The 15,937-nt window shown below is 44.2% G+C and overlaps 1 protein-coding gene across 1 annotated transcript; it reads right to left on the bottom strand.

The window, feature by feature from the left end:
* Window positions 1-7,345: 7,345 nt before the first annotated feature.
* Window positions 7,346-15,461, bottom strand: NPM3 (nucleophosmin/nucleoplasmin 3). Its single transcript, XM_075612418.1, has 5 exons — window positions 15,306-15,461; window positions 14,278-14,363; window positions 11,574-11,693; window positions 10,497-10,590; window positions 7,346-9,129 (listed from the first exon to the last, which is right to left on the bottom strand). The coding sequence occupies exons 1-5, from the start codon at window positions 15,370-15,372 to the stop codon at window positions 9,032-9,034; spliced, it is 465 nt and encodes a 154-aa protein (XP_075468533.1). The 5' UTR covers window positions 15,373-15,461; the 3' UTR covers window positions 7,346-9,031.
* Window positions 15,462-15,937: the final 476 nt, after the last annotated feature.

Below are 15,937 nucleotides of genomic sequence, written 5' to 3'. Positions count from 1 at the left end.
CCTGTTGGTGGGTCTTGAGAACTTGGGATGAGAACCCCTGGTTCTTCAGTCTTCGACTGAGCCACCTGTGCTGATGCAGGCTCTTCAACTGAGCCACAGATTAAGCCACCCATGCTGAAGCAGGGATATCCTGAAAACCTGACCTGTTGGGGGATCTTGAGGACTGGAGTTGAGCCCCCCTGGGTTACCCAATGAAGGACCCAGAGAGGTTCGAAAGCTGGTAACATATCAACTACTTGTTGGTCCAATAGTAGGTATCATACCTCCTACTCCCTCTCCCTCCTTCTGTTACGACAATTTAAAAAATGAGAGTTTTTCAGGTTGTAGGAACCTCCTCGGATGGGAGCAGAAGTGTTTAGTCTCCGAGCTGTGAATCGGATTAGCACCAGCTCTCTGCATCAAATGCAGGAATGTAATGTGATCATTTTCTTTAAACATTGGGAGGGCTGTTATCATGAGGATTCCCTACACAGAGCTGGCTGCATGTGGGAGAAGGTTACAGTTGTTACAGTATATGCATGATGCAAACTGGAGTCATACAAGGCTACCCAGGTACATCACCCAGAGAAGATTGCAATAATGCATAAAGGGTGCAATTGAAATTCCAAAAACATATTTCGTGCTGAACTGTTTTCATGCTTTCTACAGATACAGTGTTCTTGCCTTTTGCAGTATTATTTATTTGGGTAGTGACTTTGTTTTCTGTCCAAGGTAATGCTTTTGAAGTCTATTGATGAAATGCGTTTGATATGGTTGCTGATATAAATAAATAAATAAAAGGTGCTTTGATTTCTGCGTTCTCCCTAAAATAATAATAATAATAAAAAAAGAATTACACCTATCTGAGCAGCTCTCCGCTGTAAAACGCTGGTGAAAATGCAATTCCAAATCATTTCCCCCCAAAAATATATATTTTAAAGTCTTCTCTATGTGTAAGTCATTTTAACTCTTTTCCTGCCAGGTATCCTCACAATACACAGCAAATAAGTAAATGTCAAAATCTATAAATGGCTTTTTTTGTTCTCTTCAATATTTTCAAAATACTGTACAAGGAAATACGTTTCGAAATGTTTTATATAAGAAAACGGAGAGAACCCCTTTAATAGCAGGCAAATCCAAACACTGTGTATTGATGAAATATAAATGTATTTAAAAACTTCCCACATTATATCAATGAATAATTCTTTGTACTTTTAAAGACATTCAAAATATTATGGCGGTTAAAAAAAAGTGACAAAAAACCCTCCACCGTACAGTAAGTAAAAATACCACGTGTGGTGCATTTGCACGTCTCAGATAGGTCTGCAACCCTGCCTTCCCCCATTATCTCTTGGCAAACAGTGCTTCCACTGCAGCCAGGGATTCTGGGTAATGACATGCAAATGAGCACACAGTGTCACTCATCTATTTTAACATGGAAGCCTATAAATCCCTTTGGGGTTGCCGCACTGTATGATGCTCTTTCTCTACTTGCTCATCTAAATGTTGCAGGCACCATAGTATAAAGAAATTCAAGCTGGAGTCCCCAGCAAACTTCTCGGACAATACTCAACCTCAGGCCGTTCCCACCACAGCTAAAGAGAAGTCTGGTGATTTATTAGTGAGTGACGGTTCACATTTTTATTTGAATGATTGTGTGCCCAGTTATCATGTGGCAGTTGGATGAGGGCAGCAGAGAGAACGGTTTTTGGTGAGTGGACACACCCAGGATAAAATGGGTGTGGTTGCTGGAAAAGCCATGTTTTTGACAATGCCATGAAAAGAACCGTTACAGACAAGTTAAACAGTGCAGAGATATCAGTGTCCAAGGAGCAGAATCAGTGAGATTTGGGGGCTCGTGATTAAAATATACTGTTATGAAGTTTGTGAGACTGATTCTGTATCAGTGAGTCGGCGTCTGCAGAGAGAAGACCAGAACCATGACACTGATAGGTCCCGACTGACACTTCCCCCAAACTCAAAACCCCACCCAAGAAATTGCACAGCCTTTCTTAATAGCAACAACCGTAACACACACTTAGTCCAATTACACCACCCCTGCGGTAACCACCACCGATACAGTCAAAGCCCACCCGTCATACCGGCCAGGCAGGATATACCACTAGACCACACACCCATACTGAAAGGACATCACCAGCCCCAGTTTCCTAACCACAGCCTGGGATTTACAGGGAGGCCTCGTCCATAGTTAGTGTGCGCGCGCGTTGGCGCGCCGTCATACTCGCCTCAAGCAGGAGATTTTTGTCCTGCAGGCATAGGCAACGGGGAGGCGTGTCGCAGAGCTGGTTCGCCCTCATTGGGCAAACCGCTCACGTGACCAGGCTGTCGCACGGCAAATTCAAGCGAGGATGTCGCGTGAAGCACCGGTCGCCCCGTCGCGCTTGTGCTCGCGCACACTATACACATGCACATTGGCGTCCTAGAGTTTGTTTTCGACGCTCGCGCCGTCTCCTGCACTATGGATGCAGCCTAAGGGTAAGAGACGGTTTTCTTTATTTAGAAATGTTTTAGTGGTGTTGGGGTTCTTATAAGGGGTGTTGGGGGTGTATATGAGGGGCGGGGTTATATATGAGGGGTGTTGGGGTGTAATGGATACAAGTGTACCTCTTTTAATCTGGTAAATGTTGGGGCGTATGGTAATAATGCCCCAAAGATATAATTACGAGGTACTTGGGAGAGGGGCTCAATCTTATAGGTTCAGGGGACCCCTTTTTAACACCTTTGTAAGCAGGTCATTGAGGAAGCGGTGTAACATGCATGAGGGGTGCTGGCCAGGCACAGTTGTGTATTTGATAATGTAAAAGTGTATAAGGTTAAATAGTTGCATCCTGCCATCTTGTGGTTATGTGGGGTACTGGTGTGTCTGGTTCTTTGTTCACTTTATATTAACCCTTTGCGGTCGCCTGCAACCGATCTGCGGGTCCAGAAGAAACAGAATCCAGTGGGATTAGAAATGAATCTTTCAGTCTCTGTGACACTTCGTAGTTCATGAATCACATCGCAAATCACAGATGTGTCTGCCTCCGGACACCTTATGGGACAATAAAAACGTTATTTCATTGCACATTTTGTTTCATACAACGTTTATAGAGTACACATTCCATTTCGCATTTTGAGGCTAACTTAAAAATAAGTTTATAAACCTAACGTTAATTAAACGCTGTTAAAACTTTTTGAGAAAAACAAACCAAAATGCAATAACATTTTTTTATGGGCCACATTAAAGATGGCAGACTCTAGATTTTAGCACCACCGCTGTGATTAATGCCTAACGGTGTAAATTATTATTATCAATGGAAAAGAGGGGGAGGAAAAAAGTCAAAATCAATTAGCGTTTTGTGTTTATGTCTGACATATTAATAACAACAACAACAACTATATTCCATATAGAGACTCAAAGAGCTTCACTGTTACAGTATAGCCGCGGTATGCAGCACAGAGGAATTGTTCCAGGCACAGTCCCTGCCCTGTCAACCTTACAATCTATGATTTTAGTGCCTGAGGCACAGGGAGATAGGTGACTTGCCCAAGGGCACAATGAACTGACACCGGGAATTGAACCAGGCACCCCTGCTTCAGTGTCCTCATCAGAATCAGTGTCCGTACTCACTGAGCCGCTCCTCACTCCTTAAAGTAGCAACTGGGCTCCCCCTAGACTTTGAATGTTTAGTAATTTCTGCGAGGGGGGAATAGAACTCGGCCGTGGGTTCATCTCGATGATGTTGCATCTTTGTATTGGCCCTTGGTGGGATCCTGGTCCTGGGGCCATTTTGTATCCATGGCACAAGTATCTTGCTGGTTTTTGAGGTCAGGGAAATCCTGTGTCCAGCAATGGGGGGACCCCCCCCCCCCTGTCTCGGGTGAGTAATCAAAAAAACATTGAGCAGGTGGGACTTCTTCTTTAATTATAAATGAAACTCCCACGTAGAGAAAAGAAACAGGGAAAGAGTTCGGAGCGGAAGTATTGACTACTTCCCCCATTGCTTTTCTATTTGGTTCCCATTGATTTATTTTGCGTTTGGCGTCACCGTTGGGACTTCAATAATATTTGTTTCATCTGTTGCTATTTTGAACGGTTCGAGATTTGAGAAACTTTCCAATATGTACCTGCAGTTTTTAGACAAAAAACGATTCCTGGCAAACACAGAACTTCTAAGGGCTAAACCAGGGGTCCCCAGCGTGGTGCCCGCCAAGCCTTTTGTGGGTGCTCGCGACTGACTGGCCAACCAGTTTATAATACGGCATAGATCAGGGGTCTCCAACACGTCGATCGTGAGCTACCAGAAGATTGCCATCTGCCGGTGAGTAGCTCGCCGCAGTGCTGCCGACAGCTGCGGTGTGCCTCTCATGCCGGTACGTGGCATTGAAACTACGGTGGCTGACTAGTTCCTGGCACCAGTGTGAAGACGTGAGGACGTGTGTTGAGATCTTTCCGGGTCCCGGTGTTCCACAGGAGAGGTGATTGGCGGCCGCACGCTGCAAACAAGCGCTCCTACAATAAAGAACTTTTCTCCTGGAGATAGCGGCTTTTTGCAGACACAAGATCTGGAACCATTGTGGATACCTATACACCGTGGAGTCTTCAGTTGGTGCATGGGCTGGTCCCATAATATGCCTTATTTTATCGGACAAATTGTAAGTGTGCATTTGTCTTGTCCATGACATATTAAATTTGTTCATCTGATTTTACACAAGGATCGGGCGCTTCTCTTTTCTTTTTTCTAATAGGTACTGTGGGAGTTTGGTGAGCCCAAGAAGAAGCAGCCTGGACTTTTGTAATTTGCATATCATGGACTATATGTGGACTTAAGTATTCCTTTTATTTATCTTATTGGCTCATTCATCATATGGTTTTATGTGTTTAGTATTTTGTTCTTTTAATGAGCCATTTTCTACGTGTAATTTTTTGGTTAGTTCAGTCCCATGACACATTTTTTTTGTGTCATTTTTTTGGTATTTGCATTGCAAATCAATTTTTATTTTTATTTAGTGTAAAAATTGTTTGGTATTTTTATGCACACTTTTTTGTTTTTTTATTCAATTTATAGGCAAGTGAATTATTTGTTTCATGCCATATTACATTGATTAACTTAATCTAATTAGTTAATATACCTGGTGCAAATACTTGCCACATCTAATCAGAGCTACAGCAATTTGGGTGTGGTGGGTGAAGGGCGCTGTCTATATTACTGTTATCTTACAAATAAATATATATATATATATATATATATATATATATATATATAGGCATATCCAAAACTCTGGTAAACACGGGTGGATGTGCACTCAGTTCTGCAGGACCCAGGGGAAAGAGGAAAACCAGGATAGTGCAGATGGTACTTTAAAAAATGGTTATTTTATCACAAAAAGACCCCCTGCAGTGAAGGCTTACATCAGGGTGATCTGTTTAAAACATTGAACGATACAATAATACCGCCGTGACTCCCGGGAGCTGGGCGAGTCGTGCTCTCACCCACTCCAAGTCTCCACCGCTACCGCTGTCGTCACTTGCGAGTTACGAAATCATTTGACGTGGCTGACGTGGCTGACGTTCCTCCCGACACCAGTCCTCTGTTCAAGATCAGCTGCTTCACCAAATGCCAGGCTCTTAATTAGTTAGTTCCTGCCACACTCTCCTGAACTCTCAAGTGCTCCCTTTGGCACAAAGAGGTTGGGGACCTTTGGCTAATAGTTTCTCACAAATCACATTTCCACCACTCGCTGTTATGCCAATGAATCGTGGAAATGAGCTTCATTAAACACTATTGCCCTGCCCAGGTCCGCGCCTGCCTGCTGGCCGATGTGTGCTCATGCCCAGCAGACAGAATGAACCAACGTGGAGGCGGGACCACGTCAGCTATTTAATTTTAAAAAAAGATACAAAGTGTGTGTGCTTGTGATTGGCTGGCGAAGCGCACGTGACGCGGCCGACGCTTGAAATCACAACTTCGCTGCTCTCCTTCAAATGCAGCGGTGACATCGCTGTACTCGCCGCCGGCGGTCGTTTTCAGTTTGAAAACTCACACACACCAAAGCACAAGAGTGGAGAACGTGCGCGCGCACGTCGCATCCCATTGTTTGAACGCAGCCCAACAACGCGTGGCGAACTGTTTGCAAACTGACTGAACCGGGACTTTTATTTCATAAATAAAAAAAAGGTCAATTTCACATTTTGCGAACTCGGACTAAAGCGTCGCACAGCTCCGATTGTGAATATATCTCTCCCGGCGATTCCTGCAGCAGGACTTGGTTTGTTTTTGGGGAACGCAGATAAAGTGCAGGCGTATAAGCGAGCAAGTGGAAGTTATTTGATGGCAGGTAAAGTATATATTGGGTTCTGTACTGATGGATTATCAGCAGCAACTATTGTTCTTGTGTCAAGGCAGGGGTGCGCACGCCAGATTTTCTGGGGGGGCGGCAGTTATAGAGGTGCCGCGCTGTGAACCCAGGCATTTAAATGAAATGCCAGGGGGACCGTGCAAGGCCTCAATAAACACACTTACCTGCCCTTCCAGAGACGTGTCGTCATGGTAACTCGACACCAAATGACACCGCGGGGTCACGTGACGCAAACTCTTCGTTTTCAATGAATGTTCACTATTAGGTGTGTACAAGTGGAAGCACTGTATGCTGGGAGATAATGGGGACAGGCGGGGTTACAGGCCTGCCTGAGACGTGTGAATGTGCTCACACGTGGGGTTTTTATTTGCTCTACGGTGGAGGATTGCTGTTACTTTTTTACTCACCATAGCTTTCTTTGCCATGGAGACGCAGCGCCGGACAAGGTAAGTCAGTTACAGAGGCCTCGCCCGCTTCCCGGCATTTACTTTAAATGCTTTGGGAAAGAGAGCAGGGCCTCTGTAACCAGGCGCTCCCCCCCAAAAAAACTCACGCGCCCTCCAGTTTGCGCCCCCCTGCTCTAGGGGGAGATCATGTTCCACGGAGCAGTAAATGCAATCAAAAAGGAGAGTAAGAAGTGCCACTTGCGTTTGCATCACTGGAGTCCGGGTTAGGCAGCGTGAGCATTAAGTGCTACAACTCTTAAATAAAACATTTTGACTTTGCTTTTTTTTTTTGCTGGCGGAAGAGGCAGCACTCCCCGTATCAGGACCCCGAGACCACTTGGGGTAGCGATCACAACCTAAAAAGGAAGTATAGCAGTCCATTTGTTTTTACCACTGGGGCTCCCTCTTGTCATATGTGCCCCTGTTACAGGGTACATCAGGACAGCAAAAGGGTTAATTGTTTAAGTGCAGATTAAGCAATTACAAGTGGACATATACAAGCAATTTGCAGGTGAATGGGAAATCATGATCAACAGTAATGCAGAAATTAATATCAGATGTGACTTTAAAAAATTGCTTTAATTCATCCAATGTAGACTATTATGTTCGAAGAATTGCAGAGCACCAGCTCCATCTCTCAGAAAAATAAGGGTTATAAAATATTTTCCATGCACTGAGGCCTAAAGAGGTTATTGAAAAATGTGTCACTATTTATTGCACGAAAACTTTTCGCCAACCTGCACAGGTCACACACTACAAGTTTGTTTGGGCAACAGCCGATAGACAATCACTGGTTCAGAAATGTGAGCACAGATTAGAAATCTAAAAATGAACATGCAACATTCTGCTTACAAAATATTGAAAACATATCACGTATAACAAATCTTGTCGTTTATCGATAGCTGTTGTAGTCAAGACAATATAGCTGTGTTTCCCTGGTAGGAAACAAAGACTACTGTGTTCAAAACTGTGACTCATTTAAAACTATACACAAAAATATAATTTGTGATTGTAATCAGAATTACTTTTGTTTCTTACAGAACGAAAAAAGGATTTCAACCGGTTTTGCACCGGCATCATAAGAGAACAGTCAGGGACGTTTTAAAGCCGCATTTCCCATTCAAAAGATTTGCCACAAAATCAATATGTTCTAACAAAGCACAAAGAAGAACACAGCCGCTTCCAACTTTGTACCGATTATAGTATGTACACGAGTTTGCCAAAAACACTGGAGCATCACTATCAATTATTGCTGCTAAACCCATGGCCAAGGAAAAGAAACTGGTCTCATTCGAAAAATTCAATAATCCTTTAAGGGAAAAGATGAATTATTTGTACCCTTTGAACAAGATAATACACTGTCCCAGGCCCTGTAACATCCCATGCTTATCCAATACAAATTGTCCTTCCCCTTTATCAAGCGAAGAATGGCAACATTATTCCAATGACAATCATGCCTAAAGGGTTAGAACCTAGATGTCCGAGTCTCATTTTGGTAATAAAATATATATAAAAAAAAGAAAGTGTGACATTAGTTTCTCTTCCTGTTAAGATGAAACGTGTCTGGCGGTTTGACTTTGCTAAACTTCTCCATTCTTCTGAATAATGTGCCCACCTCCCCATCTTCCCTTATTGGGAGGGGGAGGCTAAAGGTGAAGTAAAACACCGACAAATTGTCCCTTTTAGGATACCTTCTTAAACATAAAAATTCCAGAGAAACCAGTCGCCAAATGTTTGATTCAAAGACTATTGCATGAGGCTGGCAGACAATCTTTGAAGATTCGCCGCGCCATTACACATGGTCATTTTTCAGGGTGCAGGTGGACACTTTAATCAAATATGAAATGCCGCTTTAACATTTTAAAATAGCTTAATTTCCCAACGCTACTTTGATGATTAAACTTCTGTAATAACGTGTAACGCCTTAAAATGGACAAGTAATGCAATAACATGGCGTTGCACATAAAGGCACTAGAGGCAAAAAAACATGGCACTGTTGAACCTTGGGCCCAACCTTGAGGGAGCCCCATGAATATATCATGTTATAGAGAAAAGAACCAACTGTAGATTGGTTAGAAATGTTTCACTATGTACGACGGGCTGAAATATTTGACAAAATGTTGCTCGATGTCCCTTTTCTTTGGCATATTGCTAGCTGTGCTTGATTGTGCCACATTTACATAGAATGTAACACGGGACGTTCTGTGCACAGTCCCAGCAGTGCGGCCTGGGCAGGAGAAGCTGGCTCACTGCGTTCGCTCTTTTTTGTTTGCTGGTTTAATAGGAACAATTTCTTTTTCCACCTGTGCCTCGTCGTCTGATTGGTTTAGGTGACTACTGCTCACTGCAAATGACAGAAAACATATGTCATTTCCATTGACATTTTGAAGATGAATCCTTTTTCTTACTACCAGCCTGCTAGCTCAACGTGTGTACGTGTGTGTACGTGTGTGTAGATAAACCAGGGGTGGCCAACTCTGGTCCTCAAGGGCCACCAACAGGTTAGGTTTTCAGAATATCCCTGCTTCAGCACAGGGGGCTCAGCCTTTGACTAACCCAGCGATTGAGACCCTTGTGCTGAAGCAGGGATATCCCCAAAACCTGACCTATTGAGAACCGGAGATGACCACTCCTGAGAAATGTTTCGGGGGACACGACCCCTTCCTCAGATAAAGCACACGTGTGATAATCGTTGCGAAAATACCCCTTAAATAGCCATGCCGGTTATCACAAAGTCTGGCAGATGGATCAGTGCCCGGCAGCCTGGACAAGGTTAGTGGTTTGGGATATTACAAGCCCTTATTTGTCACTTTTCCCACCCAGATTTCATTACTTTATATATTTCATGTCACAAAAGCTGTGAAACAGAAACAGCAAGAAGGTAACGGATTTATCAAAGGAAATGTCTATCAGATCCAATGGAATTTTTTTTTTTTTTTTTACTTCTAAGCCAGACCTTTGTACAAGACAATGGGAGGTTCCGCGCAGAATCACACTTTATCAGCATTCCCAAAGTGTTCGCGCTAAACAGAACCCATACATAAATAGGCAGGCTGTGTTCATCCTTTGAGGAGTTTCAATGATTTTAATTAAAGCAGCAATACTACTACCCCACCTTATTTTCTTCGTCCCATTCTTATTTGTTTATGTAAAGCAGGTGACAATGTATCATTCTACATTCTTACCCAAGCTGGCAATCGTTTGGTGCTTCTATTACACATCTGTAAAAATCCTGATTGTGTGCCTAACATAATGGCCGCCTTTCCGTTTCAATCCTTCAGGCTGTATAAGTCAGCAGCTACAATGTATCCTTATATTACCAACGTAACTATCTATTGTTGGCTTACAGCTCACATTGCTGGGAGCATTGGCAACAAATTATCCCAAACAGGAAGGTGTTGCAGAGATCTTGCACTGCTTGGGAGGTGGGTTAAAACCTGCTATAGAAATCAAAGGATGCTTTAAAACTCATTAAAAATGGCATAACGATGAATTAAAAGGGGGAAAAAAATGCAGAAAGTATCATCTAATACCACAGAACTGATTTATTTAAAAAATAATGACATTTGGTATAACGGTTTTAAATATATATTTTTTTAAATTCTTCTCAACAAAATTAGGCAGTGTTTTTCAATGAAAGCCGCACGTTCCACTTATTTTGAAAACATTGCATTATTTTTGAACAGACAACTTTTCCTACTCCTGTCTTACCAATTATATGGCGTCCAGCAATATGAACAGGACCAACGCCTGTTTTTAAGCGAAACGTCACAGGCGGCTGCAGCTCAAAACAGTCCATATTCACCTGAAAATCAATAATGCATCAGCAAGGAGAGTTACACGGGGGCAGCCAGGCGTCACAAGGGAGGCAGACAGATTTCATCTGCAATGTCATTTACTACACTGGAAGTATCAACGAAGCCGACATGCATTCATATTTGCTAATACATATAATAGTACTTAATAATATTAAGTATTCTAGCTGCCTCTTCTGCTGGAGCAGCACAAGTGTCACTGAAGTATAAGTAGTTATAGAAATATTTAACTAAGGATAAGCCCGATGCTGATTTTGTGAAGTGCTCATGCATAACACACAGTAATAACTATACTATGACTACTGGGAGTTAGAGGTATAATTGCGGTAGTAATTACCCATAAAAAAGTGGTTCCCAACTCTAGTCCTCAGGAACTCCCCCCCAAAAAGCTCATTTTTTAAGGATACACCCCGGCTTCAGCACAAGGGGATCAATTTTCAAAATGACAGAGCCACTGAGCAACTTGTGTTGAAGACAGGATTTCCCTAAAACCTGACCTGTTGGGAGTTCTTGAGGTCAGGAGTGGGGAATTAGTGTCATGGAGCTTAATACCAAAGTAGGGGTTTGGTTTTGAAGTACAGGAGGGCCCCGGGCATGCGGCGGGTTCCGTTCTAAGGGCCCGCCGCAAAGCGAAAATCGCCGGAAAGCGGAACCGGCGATTTTTGGCGTGTGTGCATGCGCAAATCGGCAATAACCCCTACTGCGCGTACACACCCTCTGCAACCACCCGTTCTGCGCATGCGCAACCTTGGACTTCCCCGTTCTGCACCAGCGCAGACATGACGTGCCCCCTTCTCGATACCGCCGTGTCGGCGGATCGCCGAAAAGCGGGGGCCTTGCTGTACAGGAAGCATAAGGGATGGACAAGGGCGGGGTTACTATCTATAATTATTGGAGACATTTTTTTTTTTTAACGGAGCAATAAAATAAAATCCAAAAATGGTCATCGGTTGGCGTTACTGAATTTACTTACCATTGGTTGGCAAGAGAGCTTGAGATTAGCGACAGGTACAGCAATTTCCTCATCATTGTGGTTACGGGCAATAACTTCCACAATATTGCACTCATCTTTGACACCTTCCCCTAGACTAATCTGCAAAAGGCATGATATTTATTATCAACAAATAGGTATTTCTAAACATTTATTTACACTAGTTTCTGCATTTTGTTTACACTGTACAGTCCTATTCCCACAGATACTGCATTGCACACAGCCTGCCAGTAGGTAGGGTTGGGCGATATCAACATTCTCACCACGATAATATTGCGATAAATTTGTTAAAATAAGTCTGAAAAAGTACTAGTAAATCAAAATACATTGTTCTCAAAATAAATAAATTTTCTTTTAGAGAGCGATAAGGGTCCCAGTGGCGATAGAGGAAGGGGCAGTACTGTATTTATCAGCGCATGAGAGGAGCGGGCAGTACTGTATTTATCAGCGCAGGAGAGGAGCGGGCAGTACTGTATTTATCAGCGCAGGAGAGGAGCGGGCAGTACTGTATTTATCAGCGCAGGAGAGGAGCGGGCAGTACTGTATTTATCAGCGCAGGAGAGGAGCGGGCAGTACTGTATTTGTCAGCGCAGGAGAGGAGCGGGCAGTACTGTATTTATCAGCGCAGGAGAGGAGCGGGCAGTACTGTATTTATCAGCGCAGGAGAGGAGCGGGCAGTACTGTATTTATCAGCGCAGGAGAGGAGCGGGCAGTACTGTATTTATCAGCGCAGGAGAGGAGCGGGCAGTACTGTATTTATCAGCACAGGAGAGGAGCGGGCAGTACTGTATTTATCAGCGCAGGAGAGGAGCGGGCAGTACTGTATGTATCAGCGCAGGAGAGGAGCGGGCAGTACTGTATGTATCAGCGCAGGAGAGAAGCGGGCAGTACTGTATTTATCAGCGCAGGAGAGGAGCAGGCAGTACAGTATTTATCAGCGCAGGAGAGTAGCGGACAGTACTGTATTTATCAGCGCAGGAGAGGAGCGGGCAGTACTGTATTTATCAGCACAGGAGAGTAGCGGACAGTACTGTATTTATCAGCGCAGGAGAGGAGCGGGCAGTACTGTATTTATCAGCACAGGAGAGGAGCGGGCAGTACTGTATTTATCAGCACAGGAAGGGAGCGGGCAGTACTGTATTTATCAGCACAGGAGAGGAGCGGGCTGTACTGTATGTATCAGCGCAGGAGAGGAGCGGGCAGTACTGTATGTATCAGCGCAGGAGAGGAGCGGGCAGTACTGTATTTATCAGCGCAGGAGAGAAGCGGGCAGTACTGTATTTATCAGCGCAGGAGAGGAGCGGGCAGTACTGTTTTTATCAGCGCAGGAGAGGAGCGGGCAGTACTGTATTTATCTGCGCAGGAGAGGAGCGGGCAGTACTGTATTTATCAGCACAGGAGAGGAGCGGGCAGTACTGTATTTATCAGCGCAGGAGAGGAGCGGGCAGTACTGTATTTATCAGCGCAGGAGAGGAGCGGGCAGAAGTGTATTTATCAGCGCAGGAGAGGAGCAGGCAGTACAGTATTTATCAGCTCAGGAGAGGAGCAGGCAGTACTGTATTTATCAGCGCAGGAGAGGAGCGGGCAGTACTGTATTTATAAGCGCAGGAGAGGAGCGGGCAGTACTGAATGTATCAGCGCAAGAGAGGAGCGGGCAGTACTGTATTTATCAGCGCAGGAGAGGAGCGGGCAGTACTGTATTTATCAGAGCGGGAGAGGAGCGGGCAGTACTGTATTTATCAGCGCAGGAGAGGAGCGGGCAGTACTGTATTTATCAGCACAGGAGAGGAGTGGGCAGTACTATATTTATCAGCACAGGCTCTGCTTGTTTGAGACTAAGAGTAGGTCTTCACCGCACATTAAGGTTATGGTGGGTAAAAAAAGTGACAAAAATCCTCCACAGTAAAGCATATAGCAAATGGAAATATTACTGTATACTCATTTGCATGTCTTAGACAGGTCTGCAACCCGCCTTTCACCATTATCACCCAGCACACAGCACACAGCACTTCCACTGCAGAAAGGGATTCTGGGAAATGGCATGGAAATGAGCACACAGTGCCACCTTTTGTCTCATAGATATATAGATAAATATTTACCAAATGTCATAATTGCTAAATACATACATTTCACCAGGAAAAAGGCTCACTCCACAAAAGTGTTAACATGCAAAAAACATTTTTGGAAAACAAACTTTAACACCTTTGTGCATTTCTACTCACACTTAAGAAGTTGCCTTATTATAATAAAGGTGATTTTTACATGGTTGGGAATATGTGGATCCCCTGAGCCAAGCACACCTATTTTCAGCTCTATGAACACACTGGTTCCAGAGATACTTGCCGGTGAAGTCACCAGGTTTAAATCACTCTCAGGGGAAAGAAAATGGCTGCCAAATCCCAGACCAATAAAAAGCTGCAACATCCTTGGTTGGGGCTTCCTATTGGACAGGCACTTAAATTCCTTTCAAAATAAATAAAAATCAGGAAGTAACACCGGTAACTTCCCCAGTATCTTGGGAACAAGGGGGTCCCCTGAACTGAAAAACAGTGCTGTACAGCTCTGCCGGACCTCCAGTTCTAAACCTGTAAAAATAACAAGTGGATTGCTCCTTTAATACATTACAGCTCCTTGTCGATCATGTTACTCAATGTGGAAAGCAACACGTGGAACGTGGCAGACTTACGGTGTGCAAGGACAGGCAGTGCTCACACTCGTCTTCTTCATCTACCTTAAACGTGTAGGATTTGGTTTTCCAGGACAACTCGCAGCCTGTCTCGTACAGAGGCAAAGAAGTTGTGTTAGGATAAGTGCAACATAGACAACATCACGTGCCTGAACAGCGGAGATCTGTGCAGAACCGGACAGTGCACACTCATCATGGAATCATTTACTAACTGGAATATTTACTGTTAGTGTCCTAGGAGTGACCAGCAGCTCATGTATTTCCCCTACTGCCCCATACAATACGAGCAGGGCCTGGATCAATAGGAATGTTTTTAATTCATTTTGTATATTAACGCTGCACAATGCTACACCGGCCTCTCTGCTAGCCAAGGGGTTACAAAATAAATACAAGGTTTTTATTAAATCAGATGTTTTTAACTTAAAAGGTCATTTTTTGGGCTAGAAACCCCATATTCTGTGATCTGTTTTTTGTTCTAGATTTGGCAGCACAGAACACATTCGCAGGCATAGGTGAATGTAGTTGTGGAAAAAAGTTGCCCTCACTCGACTCTTCCTTGAATAGAGCGATCAGTATCAAATGGTGTCCTGTATTTTAAAGGAAGCAGCACTCCAGAGGACTAATTCAATTGTGAAAAACATTTCATGAGACAGGATCATGTCTCATGAAATGTTTTTCCACAATTGAATTAGTCCTCTTGAGTGCTAATTCCTTCCTTCAAGTTGCAGGAAACCACTTGATACAGATGAGAATGTGCCAGTCTCCCTCATACTGCCCACATGTGCTGGGTCAGGGAAATTGGACCAGTCTCCCTCATACTACCCACGTGTGCTGGGTAAGGGAAGAGGGGACCAGTCTCCCTCATATTACCCACGTGTGCTGGGTAAGGGAAGAGGGGACCAGTCTCCCTCATACTACCCACGTGTGCTGGGTAAGGGAACCAGTCTCCGTTATATTACCCACGTGTGCTGGGTACAGGAAGAGGGCATCAGCCTCCCTCATATTACCCACGTGTGCGGGACACTCACCAAATATGAAGCTCTCCACCTCAGGCTGGGACATGGCCTCGCACTGGCCGGACGTGCAGCAGTTCATGGTGATCTCGGGCAGACTCACCCACGTGTTGCGCACAGCAGGACTTGGCTGGGGAACGCGCCGGCGGAAGAGGAGGAGATTGTCTCCAAGAAACCTGGCCTCACTGCGCATGCGCGGCAGTCCCGGATACTTTGTAACCCGTTACCTGCTCACATCAGAGCAGTGACTCGCTCCGGTGTCACATTGTGCTGTGTTGCAGACTGCCGCTGCCACGATGCACCCTGTAGATACTATTATTACTGTCAATTTAATGACCACCCCGTTTTAATTAGAATTCCCACATTTGATGGCAGAGTTCATCCATATATAATAATAATAAAAAAAAGGCCATTTGACTCCCCTCATGTTCCTAACTCTGAAACACAGATGTCTGTCTGATATAACGAGGTGGTTTTGAAATTGGCATCCATCAGCACTACTGGAAGCTTGATCCACATATCTACTACTCGAACACATCTTATTTGTGTGCGCTTCTCTTTTGTTACATCATGATCATTTGCTTTGGGATGGAGGTATCACTGCAGTAACCACCCCAAAAACTGAAATCTTAAAGAGGCAATCTAAA

This window comes from Ascaphus truei, chromosome 8 (genome assembly GCF_040206685.1).
Source record: "Ascaphus truei isolate aAscTru1 chromosome 8, aAscTru1.hap1, whole genome shotgun sequence".
NCBI lineage: Eukaryota > Metazoa > Chordata > Amphibia > Anura > Ascaphidae > Ascaphus > Ascaphus truei.
This window is presented reverse-complemented; position numbering and strand designations above follow the sequence as displayed.

Coding starts and splice junctions, on each gene's coding strand:
- NPM3 (XM_075612418.1), bottom strand. CDS start 15,372: ATGAACTGCTGCACGTCCGGCCAGTGCGAGGCCATGTCCCAGCCTGAG. Junction 14,364..15,305: donor GGTGGAGAGCTTCATATTTG/GTGAGTGTCCCG, acceptor TGTACGAGACAG/GCTGCGAGTTGTCCTGGAAA. Junction 11,694..14,277: donor ACTGCCTGTCCTTGCACACC/GTAAGTCTGCCA, acceptor TGCCTTTTGCAG/ATTAGTCTAGGGGAAGGTGT.